Source organism: Nomascus leucogenys, chromosome 17, assembly GCF_006542625.1.
Source record: "Nomascus leucogenys isolate Asia chromosome 17, Asia_NLE_v1, whole genome shotgun sequence".
NCBI lineage: Eukaryota > Metazoa > Chordata > Mammalia > Primates > Hylobatidae > Nomascus > Nomascus leucogenys.
The window spans coordinates 73,568,081-73,586,484 of record NC_044397.1 but is presented as its reverse complement, the minus strand read 5'-3'; the positions used below and the strand labels follow the sequence as shown (position 1 = coordinate 73,586,484).

General features: G+C 36.7%; 1 protein-coding gene across 1 annotated transcript in view; it reads left to right on the top strand.

Annotated features, from left to right (window-relative positions):
- ITPRID1 (ITPR interacting domain containing 1) overlaps nucleotides 1-18,404 on the top strand; it is a 128,001-nt gene that overhangs the window by 42,528 nt on the left and 67,069 nt on the right. The window contains exons 6-9 of the mRNA XM_030796177.1: nucleotides 265-351; nucleotides 2,679-2,881; nucleotides 6,000-6,571; nucleotides 11,293-11,350. Coding sequence (XP_030652037.1) covers nucleotides 265-351; nucleotides 2,679-2,881; nucleotides 6,000-6,571; nucleotides 11,293-11,350 — 920 coding nt within the window. The remainder of the gene's footprint in view (nucleotides 1-264; nucleotides 352-2,678; nucleotides 2,882-5,999; nucleotides 6,572-11,292; nucleotides 11,351-18,404) is intronic.

Below are 18,404 nucleotides of genomic sequence, written 5' to 3'. Positions count from 1 at the left end.
AAGTGAGACGTTCTGTCACCTTCATAATGAGCACTAGCGGGCACCTAATGCTTAAATTCTCACACCTTCTGTAATACAACGCTCTTGAAAACAGGAGCAGCTCCTCCACTGCAAGCTCTCTTCTGCAAAGGTGTAGCCATTATGGGATTATTAGAGACTAAGAGGAAATGCAGATGTTTGCTTTGGAAGGAAAAGATTCACAATGACCTCCCAGGAGACTATCTAAATCAACACATCTCATTGTTGGTATTTTCCCCACTGTAGATCTTTGCATCAGTTTTCAGAAACTCCCACCCTATCCAGAGGGACCAGTTTCAACTCTTCTTATTCTGCTGCAATTGTACCACAAAGGTATGTAATTTCCAGGTGCTTTTCATCTAGAGAAATCATTCTGTGCAACAATGGATTTCATGAAATTATAAATAGGCACTTGTTGAATGAATGGATGAGAGAATGAATAAAATATTTTCAAACCCCATCTTGCAATAACAATATAAAAGAGTTAGTAAAATTGGAAACAGACTAAATATCTGTCAGTGGGGAAATGGCCACATAAATGATTGGCCAGTTCATTTTACAGAATTCCATATAGTGATAAAAAGAATAGGTAGACATATACATACTGGCTTAGAAAGATCTATGTGCCATATTTTTTAAGATTAAAAAAAGCAAAATGCAGGAAGGTACATAGAGTAGGTTACTATAAATAAAGCAAACAAGTGAAAACCGTAAAACATGTATATAACCGCATAGGAAAATGTCTGGAAGGATACACATAGATTTAACTGGAAGAGGATTAGGATTGGTGGGGGTAATACCTGAGGGGAGTGAAAGCATTATGTGTACTATTAAAATTTTTTTAACAAAGTCAGTATATCTAATTTCTTCCACTATTAAGTATTACTTAAAAAAATGATATTTTCATGATGATATGAAAATATGTTTAATGACCAATCAATACTTATATTCTTGGTCAAGAGACTGAAGCCTTTGGAAAGCAGGAACTATGTTCATTTTTGTGCCACGTGTACCTAGCATAGAACCTAGAACATGACAAATATTCAATAAATATATGTATAAATGGGTAGGATAAACATTTGTACAGTGAAGTCAATATGATAACAGATTAAATCTTTCACGCAACTTTAGATTTCTCACCAGAATTTTTTTCTTCCTTGAACCTCTTTATATTCAGGTGTCTGTGTCAGTGTGATCAAGTGATTGGCATTCCTGATTCCTCTGTTAATCCCATGATTAAGATATCCAAATGGAGCCATCTCCACTTCACATTATAAGTTTCAGTAATCAATTGCACTGCATGGTGACTACAGTTAATATTAACTTATTGTGATTTCAAAAACGCTAAAAGAATATTATTTCAGATGTTCTCACTACAAGTGACGTAGTGGGTATTTTAATTGGCTCGATTGAATATTTCTACAATGTATACATAGAACAAAACATCACACTGTACTCCATAAATACACACAATTATTATTTGTCAATTAAAAACAAATAAATTAGTTAAAAAAAAAGAGACTCAAAATAATTAAAGAAAAAAAAGAAAGTGTGAGCATGATGCTGGTTGTATCTGGTAGGTGGGCATCCCCAGTGAGACAGGTACCTGTTGTTGAATATGTAAACGGCTAAGTAAATGAATTGTAGTTAATCCGATGTCAATTATGAAATCACTGAAGTAAAATTATCTAAACTATCTCAAATAGGCTCATTAGTGTTGCATGTAAAGAAAAGGCAAACAAAAACTTCAACAAAAGAGCTGAGCAACCCTGGTAAAATCTCATCAAAAGGTCTGATTCCCATGGAATCCATGAAAGACTCCCATAGTCTCCTGGGTTAGCTTAGTAACTTAGGCGAAGTTCAGACGTGAATTGGCATACATAATGTAACTATTTATATTTATAAATAATACAATTAAATATAGAATTGTAATATGTATATAATTATAATAAAATTAAATAATTTAGATATACATACAAATCAAATTTAAAAAATATATAATTTTAATAAAAATTACAAATGTATTTTCCAGCTAATTGATGTTTATCATTTAAAGTGCCAAAGTGACTACAACAAGTTGATAAAAGCATTTTTTGTTTCTTAGCCAAGTACAAAAATAATACGGAACACATTTTAATTCTACCTAGGGACTTACAATCATTATTTGTAAACATCAGTCCTTCTAGTCTGCATTTAATGATATCCTGGACAGATCTGTGTTGCTAAGGATGCCACAGACTGGTGCTCTATTAAAATAGTCTTCTTTGAGTCTACTGTTCACATTTTTTTTTTTTTTTTTTTTTTCTGTTTCATTTCTTGCCTTTAGTGACCACTTGTTTGTGGTTGTCAGTGCACTGCCTCTGGCTGGTGTCTGTCCCGCAGTCTCCCTGCCCTGTCTAATTTATCATGTGCCTGTTGTGGAATGGGAAGCCAGTTAAGTAAACTCATAGTATTGGATGTAAAGTACAGGCAAGCATCCCTGAGTGGGCGTGCCAGTCAGTCCTTTAAATAAGTACATAGGAATGCTAGTGAATGCACCATTTGTCTATTTAGGATCCTCTTTCACTCAATATCTGGGAGATTGGGTGGATGAGGTGACCGGAAAAAAATGGTGTTGGGTTAACTGTTTCTGGATAAAGATATTCATATTTTTACCACAGCATTCCTGAATGGCTGGAATTTTGGGAGAAAGATCCAGTGGAGATTCTCTTAGATCTGGGGTTTGGTGCTGATGAGCCAGATATCTGCACGCAAATCCCACCCAGATTCCTTGGCTGTGGCTCAGCAGCCAGAGGGATCAACATCCGTGTTTTTCTTGAAGCTCAAAAGCAGCGAATGGATATTGAGAACCCCAACTTGTACGGTAAGTGAGGTTCCTGTGGCATTCGCATCTCAGCATTGGCAATGAGTGGGCAGGTGGGCCACAGTGTAGGCGAGGAGATTGTGTGAAGTAGCACGCAAACCCTCTATTACAGTGACTTCACACACAAAAGATGAATTTCTTGGTCATCCTATATGTCCAGTGGGAGTTGGTGTGTATGTTTTGGAGAAAGGAGTATCTATTTGCTCCATGTTGTCCTCACTCAGGAACACGGCCTCTAATCTGGAACCTCACTAGTTGCAATGATAGGGAAAGGTAGAAATGGAGAATGATACTCAGCTCTTGCAACCTCTGCTCCTAACTTACACACGGCGGGTCTTGTTCACATTTCATTGGCCAAAATAAGTCACATGGCCACACCTAACTCCAAGTGGGTGGGAATGTACAACCCTACCAATTGCCCAGAAGGAGGAAAGCTGGCAGTAATGGTGAGCAGCACTAATATGTACCATAGCCACACACCCAGGAGGCAGAGAAACCAGAATCTGACAAGGATTATCATGAATCATTAGGTGAAACCCTAATTTCCTCATTTATGAGATTTAGAACACTATCATTTATACCTTGAGCTGTAAGTGACAGTTATTAATCTGCCATGCCACCTGATTTAACTATGTCTAAACCTTATAGCTAATCAGGCATGTTGCTATATTTCTTCAGCTGGTGATCAATGTAATCCTTTTCTCTAGGACATTACTAAGCATTTTCTTGGGGGTGCCTGTACTGTGCTCAGTTTTGGCTTACTATTTTGGGGGAAAGATGCTTTGCAGCTTAATAGGTTTATTTACTGCAGGATTGATTTAATATGCTAAGGTGCACTTTCAGCCTCCTAGAGGGGATGCGGTGCAGCATTTCAAAACCGCTTAAATACAAAAGGCCTCTTGGAGAAGCATTGAGGAAGACCTCCTCTATAGTACAGAGTTTGAGGAATTCTGGAGGGAGGAAATGACAAAATTCTGATTCTCAACTAAATTCTTTTAAATAAACAAATTCACTAAAAGGAAAGTCATGTGAGACAAAGTGTTTTTCTCAAGCAATTATCTGGAACAGGGACTTCGCTTGGAGTTCTCATTTTAGCTCCTGTTTCTCTGTTTTCATGTGGGTAAAATGGGTCTCAAAACTTCAGGAATTATATTTTTTTAAAAAAGAGTATGTAAAGCTGAAGGTTTTGCATGTAGTATTTCCTTACCTTTTAGACTCAATTCATGTTGTTCCTTGTTATCTCCTCTCACAAGCAGCACAGAGATGCAAATTCTTTGATCAATTCTTTATTTCAGGAGAATAATGTCATTTACCAATATTTGAATAGCATTTGAGCTGCTATGAAATAAATATTTCACAAATGAAATTGACATATGGATTATAGAGAAACTAGGAGTTGGCCCCTGATTCTGTGATCCCTGGTGCACTCTTGTTTCTACAACATAACACTTGATTCAAGGAAGCAGAGAAGGTCAAATATAAAACAACCAATAATAAAGCTGGTTGGCAGATAGAATGGAAGATTGTATCTCATTCAAAGTCAATACAAACATTTAAACTTGGGACATGAGAATCAATTAGTCCATTGTTCAATCTACCCAAAGGCAAAAATAAAAGAAAACACTTATCCAATGCTTCAGACTATTGTGTTCTCTGAATTGACTTAACCAATTAAATTGGTAGGTTTTGTTTTAGTCTAAATTTAAAAACCTGCTGTGGATGGATGTAAAGCAATCATAAAAGTTGAATTATCATTCAGTTGTACCCTCTGGATCACGAAAGAGATTCAGTTTCAATACAGCTTAATTTAGGGGGGAAATGTAATCAGAATTATTCTGAAACATCCAGAACCCCACAGTTCCTATAGGTCTTGGAAAAATATCACAGTCCTCTGTGAGAAATCTGTCACTTTTTTTTGGAGTAGAAGGATGATTAGTCAATACTTCTTCTTTTAGGTAAAAGAAACAGGTAGGCACTGGCTCATGAGAGTCAGGGACATTGCTGTGATGGTGCAGACACAACAAAAAACAGCATCCTTGCCCACCTATGTGGTCCTTGACCTTCGCTGAGTTATGCAACCCCACATGCTATCACTGTGATTAAGAGGAGGCTGGGTAATAAAAACAAAATATTCCATTTTTATTACAATGGTTTTATTATCTTGAGATACCAAAAATATTTTCCATGTTTTTTTTTTCAAGCTGGCAATATGTTCTCACTGTAGCCCTTGCTGCATTAGGTCTCTTCCACATGCTAATGAAGTCAATACTGTACTTGCATATGACCCAAATGATAAAGGCCAGATCATCCAGAAAGGCTTAACAGGTTGATAAGCTGGTTTGTTTTGAAGGCCAATGGGGTTTTACACTAATGACCATCTTCTCTGGAAAGACTGAGGAGAATATATCCCCTTCCTAAGTCTTGCTCACTTATAATCATTATTTTAACAACTGACACTTACATGGCATTGTGTCTTCACAATTTTGCTTTAGTCCTCATGACAGATGTGAAAAATACATGAGAGATGAAAAGACTGGCCATTTACTATGTGCCTGGCGTGGGTCTAGCACTGTAGCTCTTAGTTATTTTATTCTGAGCTCAAACATCCAGTGAATGGTTGACCTGGGATTTGGATCCAGGACTTCTGACTCTATATGCCATGATCTTTCCACACTATCAGGTGACAGTATGGATAGGGATGATGTAAGTGATGGTAGGAATACACATCACATAGAGTTATGGAGGAATATTCAGGTAGCCTCATGTTGATAGCACTGGATTCACTCTTTAATATATGTTAGTATACAGATTCACCGATGCCTACGGTTTTTAATACCTAACACATAAAAACTATAGGCATATATGAATCTAAATAGTTACGTGTATTCAACTAAATACAAAAGCTGTTCACTTTCCCCATAACACAGCAAAATCTCATTACAGGGAAATCATCTCCATAATAGTAATGGCATATACTGGGAAAAACTTGTTTCAAGGGCCTAATGTCCTTCCTATCTTGAAAATTTCATGTTAACTGACCCTTCAGTTTTTACTACGTTAATACGGTTTCAGCAAAAAAGACCCAATCTAAAACTGTCATGTTTCTTGTTTTGTGCAGGTCGTTTCCGACAGCTGGAAATCCTGGACCATGTGACCAATGCCTTCTCATCTCTGCTGAATGATGTCAGCATCCTGCCAAACAGAGCTGAAGAGAAAGCTGGAGGAGAGAGTGTGCAAAGAACCTCAGTGAGTGCCTCCAAACAGCATCGAAGAAGAATGGGTAAACTCTTAAGGAGAGCTTCAAAACAGAACATTGGGAGGGATTGTAACCCAGAGGCATCGGAGTCCTTCAAGATGAAAGATGAAGTTTTTATCCCCATTACAAAACTATGGGAGTGTGGAGCAGAGCTAGCAGCAACCTCAATCAACCACAAGCAAAATCATTTGTCTCTGTCAGTAGAACATCAGTCTCTCCAAGCCTGTGATGATTTGCTACCTTATCCTTCTCGTGGTCTTCTGAGCAAGCAGTGGCCTTGCTCATCTATGCCGGCCAAGCAGGCTTCTCCTTCCTGTGTGTCTCAGGGGTCAGTCAATGGCAGAACTCAGAAGGAGAACTTTTTTCAGACTAACAAGCTCAAGAGCTTGTCTCGTCTTGCAGGCAAAGGACCAGACTCGTTTGAAATGGAAGAGGTCAGTGTTGCACCAATGTACCCAACCTCCTAAGGGAAATAACCTTCACTACGACACCCCTGTTTTCCAGCCCTCATTTCACCACTTCATCTTTTAATCCCTCAGCATTACATCTTAGTGTTCTGAGTCAGTTTAGTGGTTTAAAGTCATTCCAGTTGCTTTTGTAGGAAATAAACTAGTAGGAAACCAGCCTCTGCTTGCTCCAGTGTCTTTCCTTTTTCTTGCTCACAGTTGAATCCATGGGTCATTTCTGACTGGCTTTGGCTCAACTGTTTTATGTACCTGTATGTGTGCTTTTTATCTATTCTCTAACTTTTCATGTTTTATCTTCTTTGAGGATCAGTTCAACTACTTCCCACTCAGTGAAACTTGCCTTAACCACTTCTCCTCTGTGTTCTCATGGCTTTAGCAGCATGAGCTCGTTATGTTAGAGATTGAGTGTGTGTCAATGCTGTTTCCCCAAAAAGACTCTCAGCTGCTTTAGGGCCGGGGGTGTGTGTCGGAAATATTTCCCCCACAATGCCTAACACAAGGCCTCAGACAAAGCTGTAGGGACTTGGGTATGGTTTTGATTTTAGGATGTTAGTGTGATGTTTATTTGTTTGCTTTGGGATGTATTGATTTTCACATAGTTTGACCTTCATTTCACACATGTTCTTTGCTCCTCCATCCCCGCCTTCATTCATTTACACTAGTTTTTATCTTCACTTAGGTGACATTCTCACTTGTACTTCTCAGAGTTGGTTTTTTTTTTTTCTTTTCAAAAAATACGTATACATATCCACTCATCTGTCTATTCATAATGGCAGCTAGGATTGGGAGTTAACTTGTTGTTAACTGTGTTATTTAGTATAATTACAAATAAGTAATTACAAAGGAAGAACAAGGCTTTTTTCTGCTTTCATCTAAATTATCTAAAAGTAGGGCAGGATATTTACATGCAAATTCCAAAGTGGGCTTACTTCTCCATGGAGCCCTCTACGTGCCAGGCACAGAAATGGTAACAGAATCTGCCTTGAAAAGGGAGCCACAGAGAAGTGGCAGGGATGGGCACTGAAACCATAAGATGGTAGACACAGAGCCAGCCCTACAGAAACACTTTACATCACTATACAGACATATTTTCGGGTATTCCAGGAGCAAGTAAAGGCATTCTCAGCCAGCCTGGGGCTGAGAAGATAAAGAAATTCGTAGAAAGTAAGGCTTAACCATAATTTTAAAAGAAGAATAGGATAGACCAGGTGAATATGCCTATTGGCATAGCTGCATCCCAGAAAGATATAAAAATTACTTTAAAATATGTAGATGTTAAGGTTCCTAATATCTATGTATATGTATATATGTTTGTGTACATATATGTCTTGTATAAAAATTAAAGAACCTTAAAATGTTAAACTGAATTCAAGTAGTAGCATTGAAATGAATAACAATAATAAAAGGAAGGAAAAAACATACCTTTAGTCAAATGCCCTGATTTGAGGATAAACTGAGAAGGCGCTAAAAAAAGGATTTTTTAAAAACTTAATCTTGCAATTATTTAATTACCAAGCCAATAGTTAAATTACTATAAAGAATGTCAAGTTGGCTGGGCGTGGTGGCTCACACCTCTAATCCCAACACTTTGGGAGGCTGAGGCAGCGGATCACCTGAGGTCAGGAATTCGACCAGCCTGGCCAACATGGTGAAACCCCGTCTCTACCAAAAATACAAAAACCAGCTGGGTGTGGTGGAGGGTGCCTGTAATCCCAGCTACTCGGGAGGCTGAGGCAGGAGAATCACTTGAACCCTGGAGGTGGAGGTTGCAGTGAGCTGAGATAGCACCACAGCACTCCAGCCTGGACAACAAGAGCAAAACTCTGTCTCAAACAAAAAAAAAAAAAAAAAAAGAATGTCAAATCAATCTGCTATTAGCTAGGATCCAAACAAAAAGTTTCACCAAACTCCAACCCATTGTCAAACCTCATCAGACTCTATTGTCCCTGAAGTTTCTTCTCCTTCAAACTAGACTGATTTAAAGAAAAATAATGTTCCTAGTATGCCATCGAAATGTCAGAGTACAGGGATAGACAAACATCAAATTTATCAGATTTGATAAATTTTATATAAATAAATAAGAAAAGAATGTTAGTCCTTGATTGGTATACTTTCAAGAATTTTTAAATTACAATTATTCAAGAAAATACTACATATTAGTATATATTTGGGGAGAGAGTAGAAACACACTCAGACACCAAAATAAAGAAAACACATTCACATGTTTCTTTGGCACATAGTAGGTACTTAGTAAATATTTGTTAATTGAGTAAACATCCAAAGAATTTGACAATATTAATTTAATCTAAGGATGGCTTTCATAGAAAAAGAATATTCTGTCAAACTTCATAGCTGTCTTTGTTTACAGTCTTATTATATTCTAGGATTTGTGTGTGTGAGAGACTGTATGTGTATGTAAGGCAGAGATAGTCCTAAAAATGATAAAAAAGAAACACACTACTTGAATTTCATTTTAATAAAAAGTGCATATAAAATATTACATTCTCACTGGGGAAAAAATATTTGTTTCACTCAATACCAGTGGATGAGTAAATGAAGCTTGGGTAGACTGCATCTTAAACAGAAGCCAATGCCAGATTTAATATTTATTTTTCAATGTCAAATTTTAAAATCCAATTATAAGAAATGAAAAATATGTGTGAAATTGGCAGATTTTCATGGCATTTAAAACAAGAGCCAATGTACTTAAATATCTAGCTATCAGAATTTCAAGTATGATTGGCCAAATTTTGCCTCCAGATCAACCAATGATGCTTTCCCTAAAGTCGTACTAAAAGCTGAATTTGGCAATGTTTGTCTCACTTCTCAAAAGTATAATTTCAACAAAATTGTGCATAGATTTTTTAATGGAAAAATCAACATTTTTTTGTTTAATTTTACTTAGTAAAATTGAGTCAGCCCCTCTCTTTTTAAATTCCTAAATACGTTAAGTGAATTTGATACTCGTAAAATTTGTGCAATTGTAAACTCAAGGTAGGATGCTTCTTCATATCCATAATAAATAATTTTTAGCTTTCTCTCCTGTTTGCATATAAGCATCCTATTCTCTAGAAGTCACATATGAGAACATTAACCATATTATTAAACAATCCCAGTCAACATCTTGATTAGGTGGGGAATATTTCAAAAGCTATAACTATTTCTTTATTTTATTTTTTATTAATTAATAAGTTTGGCTCAGGTGGAATAGCCCAGGAATACACCTGGCTTTCACTTTAAATTAATGGGGCTTTTCCTTTTTTTTTCAAAAGACAAACTTGTGTTTCACATTGCCCTAAGTGGATTTTTCTCCATGATAATGGTCATAGCAAAAACTTTTTATTACACTTGAAAAATGCATATAATGTGCACTGATTTGAGTTACCAACACCAGTGAAAATAATGCTAAGAAGTATGTCTAATAGATTACAAGTGTAAAGTAACTTATTTGAAAAGAAAAGATGTGAAGGATTAAAAAGAGACATTAAATATTTCTTCTTATTACAGTTGAGCTATATCCTCATGGTCCCTAGTCTATTCCTGGGTTAGAGGTCGTTTTTGGCCATATATACCACAATGTTTAAAATGTTCATGTCCTTTGATTCAGCTTTCTGTACTCAAATATCAGTTCCAAATAAGTAATATGACATGTAGAAACAGATTTATGAACAAGAATATTCACCTCAGCATTATTTCTAATTGCAAAATTTAGAAAACATTCCAACAGTGGGAGAATTGTTAAGTAAACTAATGTTCTTCCTGAGAACAGCCTATTGTCCTGTCATTAAAGATGATGTTTTCAAAGAAATCTTATGATGTGGAATAAAAATTCTGCCTTCAAATTTTTGAGAGAAAAAATTTGACTACATGACAATATCCAGAAAAATGTATATCAAAGAAAACTTGCAAAGAAATACTCCAAAATGTTTTTGGAGTAACAGTAACTGTTTTCTTACCTTCTTTTTATTTTTTGTAGAGATGGGGTCTCACTATGTTGCCCAGGCTGGTTTTAACCACCTGGCTTCAAGTGATCCTCCCACCTTGGCTTCCCAAAATGTTGAGATTATAGCATGAGCTATCAAGCCCAGCCCTGTTTTTTTACCTTCTTTTTCTATGTATCAGTTTCTATAATTAGCTGTATTGCTATTTTAGAAGTAATATGCATTATTTTGTTTAATGATAACTTTATTTTCATCAATACAGAAGTATTTATTAATTTCTTTAAAAATTTCAAAAATAAATTTTGTTCTAGCAATTTGGAAACTAAAATTTTTAAAAATGTCTAAGCACTATATAGCAACTAAATTTTCTGAATTACTCTCCATAAATTTATCAAGTCCTAATTAACTTTCTCCAAATATACTTAAAGTTCTTTGGAAGCAAAAAAAAAAAAATCTAGAATAGAAATACTACTATGTAAATTTCTTTCAAATGCACATCTTCCAGAAGAAGCATTGATCCTCCCATCCAGAGGTGATCTTCCCCTTTCCTCAACTTCTTTAATTCTTTGAATCTTCATCATGCGTACCTTGTCCCCGCTACCTCCTGCCAGCAGATTGCAAGTTATTTGAGTTCAGGAACTCATGTTTATCCCTCTTATCAGTTGCCAGTCTCATTATATGTTGATTAAAATAAGTGAATTTATTTGACAAAATTTCTAATGACATTGATGCATTTTGATATCTTAGGTCCAAAGCTTTGAAGAAGAGACTGGTAATCCTCTTGACATGACTTCAGGAACTGTAGGTAAGAATTCATCAAGGTGTGTGATCTCATCAATGGTCTTTCAGAATGTAAATAACTGGTATTTAAATTTCTTAATATGTACAGAGCTTAAATTATCTCTAGAAGATACTCTACATTCATGCATCTTCTGAGATATTAAAAGCCTACTGGCAGGCCGGGTGTGGTGGCTCATGCCTGTAATCTCAGCACTTTGGGAGGCTGAGACGTGGGGATCACCTGAGGTCAGGGGTTCAAGACCAGCCTGGCCAACCTGGCAAAACCCCATTTCTACTAAAAATACAAAAAAATTAGCTGACGCAGTGCTGCGCACCTGTAATCCCAGCTATTTGGGAGGCTGAGGCAGGAGAATTGCTTGAACCCAGGAGATGGAGGTTGCAGTGAGCTGAAATCATGCCACTGCACTCCAGCCTGGGCAACAAGAGCAAAACTCCGTCTCAAAAAACAAAACAAAGCAAAAAAACCTACTGGCAATGCAAATGTACATGTAAATTTTAAAAGACCACAGAAACATTCAATATCCCTGGGGCTAATGGTGTGTGTGGCTTGTCTGACACTAACTATATGATCTGACTACCATAGTGGAATGAATTTCATGGGACTGAGCCTGACTGTGGGGAGGGGGGTACTTTTTCACTCCTTCTACCAACTGCTTCATAGTGCACATGCCGTTTCATTTAACTGGGTCTCAGTTTTTCCATCTGAAATAAAGAAATAAGTGCAGATAATTTTAAGTTCTCTGCTAGCCCTTGCATTCTAAATTTGGTATGATCTTAATGTTAAACTCTCAGTGGACAGAGGTTCCCTAGATGTAGCTTTGCAAGTCTTCTCTCAGAATGATGCGTTATCATCCTAAATAACAGAGAAGGAAACCCTTCTCTATTCCTGGTTTTCATTCCCCCATTCAGTTGTCACTGTGATTCAGCATTTCCATAGTCTTATAAGGGAGTTAGAAGTAGGCAGAACTAGTCCAGCAAAATACAGCAGATGAAGCTCATGCATTTCCTGAAAGAAAATATGCAAATTTTTAATTTAATTTAGTGCTGTGTCAAACACATCTTTTTCATTACAAAGTGTATGTATGGGCCTTATTTTGCTAAATGCTGTTTAGAAATTATGCGTTAGTAATTATAGGGTCCTGCTGATTACATAAATTGTTATCCTGCTCTTCGAAGTAATTACCACATAACCTGCATTGAGGCTTATAAGACAAAAATAAGCATCTGTTTCCCATCTAATTGAATGCTTCTCAATGAAGCTGGAGGTCCCCTTGCCAATAGGAATTGCCTTCCTCGACATTCTATTAAGAGGTCAATTAATACCATGTAAGTCGTCCCAATCATTCCAAAAAATTATTTGGGAAGTTAGACAAAAATTACTAATCTACATTTCATCTCGAATTGAGAGAGCAAAGTAAGGTAGGTGAAGGAGAGCCTAATGGATAAAATCTGACTTATAGTACAGCAAATGTGATTTTGTTACTTTGAAAAATAGTGTTGTTAACTGAAACAAATGTAAGACTGATAATAAATATGTAAAACTAGTTCAATTAATGGGAAAAGGAAATTATCATATGTATATGATAACTGTGTGTGTAATCACTTTGAGATATGTATACATGCTTTTTTTTTTTCTCAAAGTACAAAACAATTACTTCATTTTAAAGATGAAAGCACATGGACTATTTTGACCAAAATATTATAGCAGTAGTGATGTTGTGCTAGTTTCAGCACCACTCACTTAGCTGCTTCCTGACTCTCGAGATATTTCCTCTTGGAACATTCCCTCTGGGAACCCAGCCCCTATGTTGTACGAAGCCCAAGTGACGTGAGGATGCCACGCGTGGACTCTCTGGTGGACAGTGCTGCATGAGCTCCATGTGAATAAGCCATCTTTGATGTACAGCCCAAACGTTCAGATGACTCTAGCCCAGGTGCCATCTGATGCAACTACCTGAGAGAATCCAAGAGAAAACCACACTGACCTGGCCAGCCCACAGAATCAGGAGACAGTAAATTGTTGTTTTAAACACATAGATGAAGGTATATGATGAACTCTTCAAATACCTTTAAAATTCATTAAAAACCAGTATTAAGACTGTATTGCCTCTGCTCATGGGCAATACTCTGCATACTAGCAGAAAAATTATGTTTAAGCATTTCCTAATTGAATTTAAACAAATTGACTTTATATAGAAAATTGGGACCCAAGGCCACAAATACTCTATCCTCCCTGAGCCCCCCAAAAGTAAAATGTCACTTAAATGACAAGGGAATATAAGGAAAAAAAGGAAATATATAATAGCACTATTTAAAAGGAAGAAGAGGAGGAGAAGTCTATCATTCATATTCTATAAGACTAGGACTTTGTGTGGGATACATTGTGGGCAAAGTTGCAGACAATTCTAGGTAAAGAGCCCATCTAGGGGTTAAAAAGATGAGTCTACTGCAGAACTATACTAACATGATAAGGTAAAAATTTCCAAGAGAATCTCACTTAGCTATCAACTTGGACAAGATATGCCTTCCCTGTCACCTTATAAAATCATCAAACCAAGCAAAATTATAAGATTTAGCAGTTCAAAAATCAGAAGTTATTCAGAATAAGTGTCCACTAAAAAAAGAATGATTACAAAAAAGCATGACAAATCTTTAGGAATTAATATTCTCAGTGAGTTGTATGAGGACATGGCATCTATGTAAGAGAACCATCTCCAATGAGTAGATTCCTTTCAGATAAAATACACAATGCTTGATTTTGTTTGTGATGCTAAGTAACTCCTAATGAGCCAACCCTACCACAGAGAATAATCATAAACTCTGGACAAAATATTTTTAAAACTCCTACATAAAGGTACTGAAGAGTGACCAAAAGTGAACAGAATGTGGAGGGAGTTTCAACACATAGAAGGAAGGAGTGGCACTGGGTGAGTGTCCTGTTTTTTAAAAGCTTTTTATTTTGAGGGTTGGCTCCAGTTGACACCGTCCTAAAACTCTAATAGAAAGTAGCAGTCTTTGCCAGGTGCAGTGGCTCATGCCTGTAATCCCAGCACTTTGGGAGGCTGAGGTGAGTGGGTCACTTGAGGTCAGGATTTTGATACCAGCCTGGCCAACACGGTGAAACTCTGTCTCTACTAAAAACACAAAAATTAGCTGGGCATGGTGGCAGGCGCCTGTAATTCCAGCTACTCAGGAGGCTGAGGCAGGAGAATTGCTTGAACCTGGGAGGCAGAGGTTGTGGTGAGCCTGGATTTTGTCAACTGCACTCCAGCCTGGGTGACAGAGTGATACTCTGTCTCAAAAAAAAAAAAAAATTATCAGTCTTATGAGTTAAAAAAAAATCAGAATATAAAATTTGAGGAAATGATAATAGCTGAAAAGAGAAGGAGGAAAATCACAAGAAGGAGAGAACCAAGGAGGAAAATCTCCACATTCTAGGAATTAAATCCGTTCAAATCTCTAGCTAACTGTTGAACCAAACACACATGGAAAGGACTTAAATAATCTGTTAAGACTAAAATAAGTGAACTGAGATTTTCATTTGGGGTTTGATTACAGCCAAGTTCCCTGCCTCCTTAAACAACATACCATTCACAATATTCAGGAACAATAAAAATATACTCGAACACATGAAGAAATAAGAAAACATAACTCATATTCAAGAAAAATGGCAATTAATGAAGACAAACCATGAGAAAACCCAGATGTTCTAATCAGCAGATAGGGAGATTATTATAATTATGCTGAAGGATGTAGAGGAAAATATGCTCACAATGAATGAAAAGATAGAAAATCTAAAAAAAAGAATTATAATAAATAATAAAATGGAAATTCTGTAAATAAAAACTATAATTTCTGAAATTCAATATTCATTTAACATTACATCAGAAACAATGAAAGAAAGACTTGGTGGATTTTAATATATCTATAGATGTTATCCAACAATCCAAAGATCAGGAAAAAGATTTGAAAATTGTAGAAAATACTTATCTGAGTTTCAGAAGCCTGTGAGGCAGTATCAAAGGTCAAATATATATGTAGTTGCAGTCTGAGAGGGAAAGGACAGAGAAAACTGTGCGAGAAAAAAAATATTTGGAGAAATAATGGTGGGAAATCTTCTAATTTTGCTCAAAGATTTACATTTACAGATTCAAGAAGCCAGCAAACTCTAAGGGAGATAATTACAAAGAAATTACAAAGAAAACTACGCCTAAATAATACTAGGATCAAACTGATAGAAATCAAAGATAGAAGAAAATGTTTAAAGCAGGCACACAAAAATGACATGTTGAATACAGGGTAATAAAGATTTGAATGACAGAAGTCTTCTCATTAAAAACAATAGAGACCAGAAGACAGTAACTATGAGCCAGAAATCCACATGCAGCAAAAATATCCTTCAGACAAACAAAAATAACTCATCACCAGCACCCATGTACTGTAAACATTGCTAAAGAAGTTCTTTAGACAAAAGATGGGCACGGTATTGTGGTGTTGTATACCATATGTTGATGTTATACTTGACAATTTATAGCATACAGGGTAGGGGAGTTGGTAAATGAACAAAGATACCTACAAGATTTCTACATTTTACATGAAGTGGTACAATATAACTTTAAGTAGACTGAAAAAATAAGGATGTAAAGCAGACAAAAAATGAGAGGTATAGCAAAATGCTAATAAAAATTTATATACATATATATATATATAGTTACTTTTTGAGGTGGGGATCTCACTCTGTAGCCCAGGTTGAAGTGCAGTGGTGCAGTCCTAAATCACTGCAGCCTTGAACCCCTAGTGTCAAGAGATCCTCCTGCCTCAGCCTACCAAGAAGCTGGGATCACAGGCGCATGCCACCATGCCCAGCTACATTTTTAAAATTAAAATATAATTTTTAAAATTCAATAGAATTAGTAAGAGACAGACTGGTACATACATAAAAATGACTGAAAACTAGGAGATGTGTGAGAAATTACTTAAGAACTAAGTGGGAAAAGAAAAAGAAATGAATATAATAAACAAAATGTCAAGGAAGACGGATCCAAGAAATACTACATAGATGTAAGAGGTGGTTGCAGTTGGACTCTCAATGTCTTAAGTTTTGACTGGGGTTCTAAAGAAGACATATATCAGATACAAAGCCAATATGTGGCAAGCATATATATGCAGTTTTCTAAGGAATTTGTAGGAACCAGTTCCACAACATTGAACCTTTCAGCCATCATGAGTATAAAGAGCGGACAAGTTGCAGAGAGAAGAAAAAAATGGATGAAGAGATTTCATTGGAGAACACTGTTTCCCTGCTGGGTATCCCCATTCCTTCTTTGGAGGAAGATTGAGGACACTAAATTTCACTCCTAAGCAGTAAGAAGCCTGCAAGGAGATCACTCACAGAGCAGTGTCATTATATTTAATAAATACAGACACACTGTGACAGGTACTGTTCTAAGTGTTTCACATGCTTTACTTCATTTAATTCTTAAACCTTTAAGGTAGGCACTATTACTATTTCCGTGTATTAGATGAAGGAACAAGCACGGAGAGGTTAAATAATGTGCCTCAGTTTCTCATAGAGTTCAAAGTGGTGCCAGGTTTCAAATTCAGCCTGTCTAGCTCCAGAGTCTGCACTCTTGAATGCTGTGCTATGCATCTAGAAAATGAGTCCCTTGCATCTGGGAGACTCATGGCTCATGGATGAGAACATCAACACTGACTGTGGAATGGGCTGTGCCTCCAGGTCAAGAACTCTAGTGAGCAAGAGAGGAGTTGACCCCAGTATTTCAACAATTATAAGATGAATGATTTTTCCCAATTTGTCATCCTTGCAATCAAGATACATGTTATAATTGATGACAGGTCTTAGTTTAATTGGTAGATAGTTATTTTTTTCTCATTATAAAATAATGAGTCTTAAACCCGATGGTATCTAATATTTGATGACAGTGGACATATGGAAAAGGTAATGCCATCTGATGAAACTATGGCCCGGCTGTGAGACACGTATGCAGCCATAACAATGTAAACACTCTTGATTGGCTTTCTGCTTTGAGAATCAACAATGAGACAAATAGGGAGACAATTCCAATCACATAGCAAATTAGAAATATTAGCAAACCGAGTATTTTGAAGATAAAAATGTAGCTGTTGAGAAGTGGTTGATGGGAAGTGTGAAGAAAAACTGGTGAAAAGGGTGGGGACTTTCTACCAAAGAGAAAAATAGATGGCATGCTCAAACTGGGTAACCAGCAGTGGTGTTCATGAAAGTGTGAGCAAGTTTTAGCAAAACCAACAATGAATAGTGCCAAATCCTAGGTTAGGAAACATCAGGGTGACATTGCAACTCTTTTTTTTTTTTTTAATAAAAACAAATCTTTTTTAAAAAATTTTATTATTATTATACTTTAAGTTTTAGGGTACATGTGCACAATGTGCAGGTTTGTTACATATGTATACATGTGCCATGTTGGTGTGCTACACCCATTAACTCGTCATTTAGCATTAGGTATATCTCCTAATGCTATCCCTCCCCCTCCCCCCTCCCCCCTCTCCCCCCTCCCGCCACTCCATAGCAGTCCCCGGAGTGTGATGTTCCCCTTCCTGTGTCCATGTGTTCTCATTGTTCAGTTCCCACCTATGAGTGAGAACATTCAGTGTTTGGTTTTTTGTCCTTGCGATAGTTTGCTGAGAATCATGGTTTCCAGTTTCATCCATGTCCCTACAAAGGACATGAACTCATCATTTTTTATGGCTGCATAGTATTCCATGGTGTATATGTGCCACATTTTCTTAATCCAGTCTATCCTTGTTGGACATTTGGGTTGGTTCCAAGTCTTTGCTATTGTGAGTAGTGCCGCAATAAACATACGTGTGCATGTGTCTTTATAGCAGCATGATTTATAATCCTTTGGGTATATACTCAGTAATGAGATGGCTGGGTCAAATGGTATTTCTAGTTCTAGATCCCTGAGGAATTGCCACACTGACTTCCACAATGGTGAACTAGTTTACAGTCCCACCAACAGTGTAAAAGTGTTCCTATTTCTCCACATCCTCTCCAG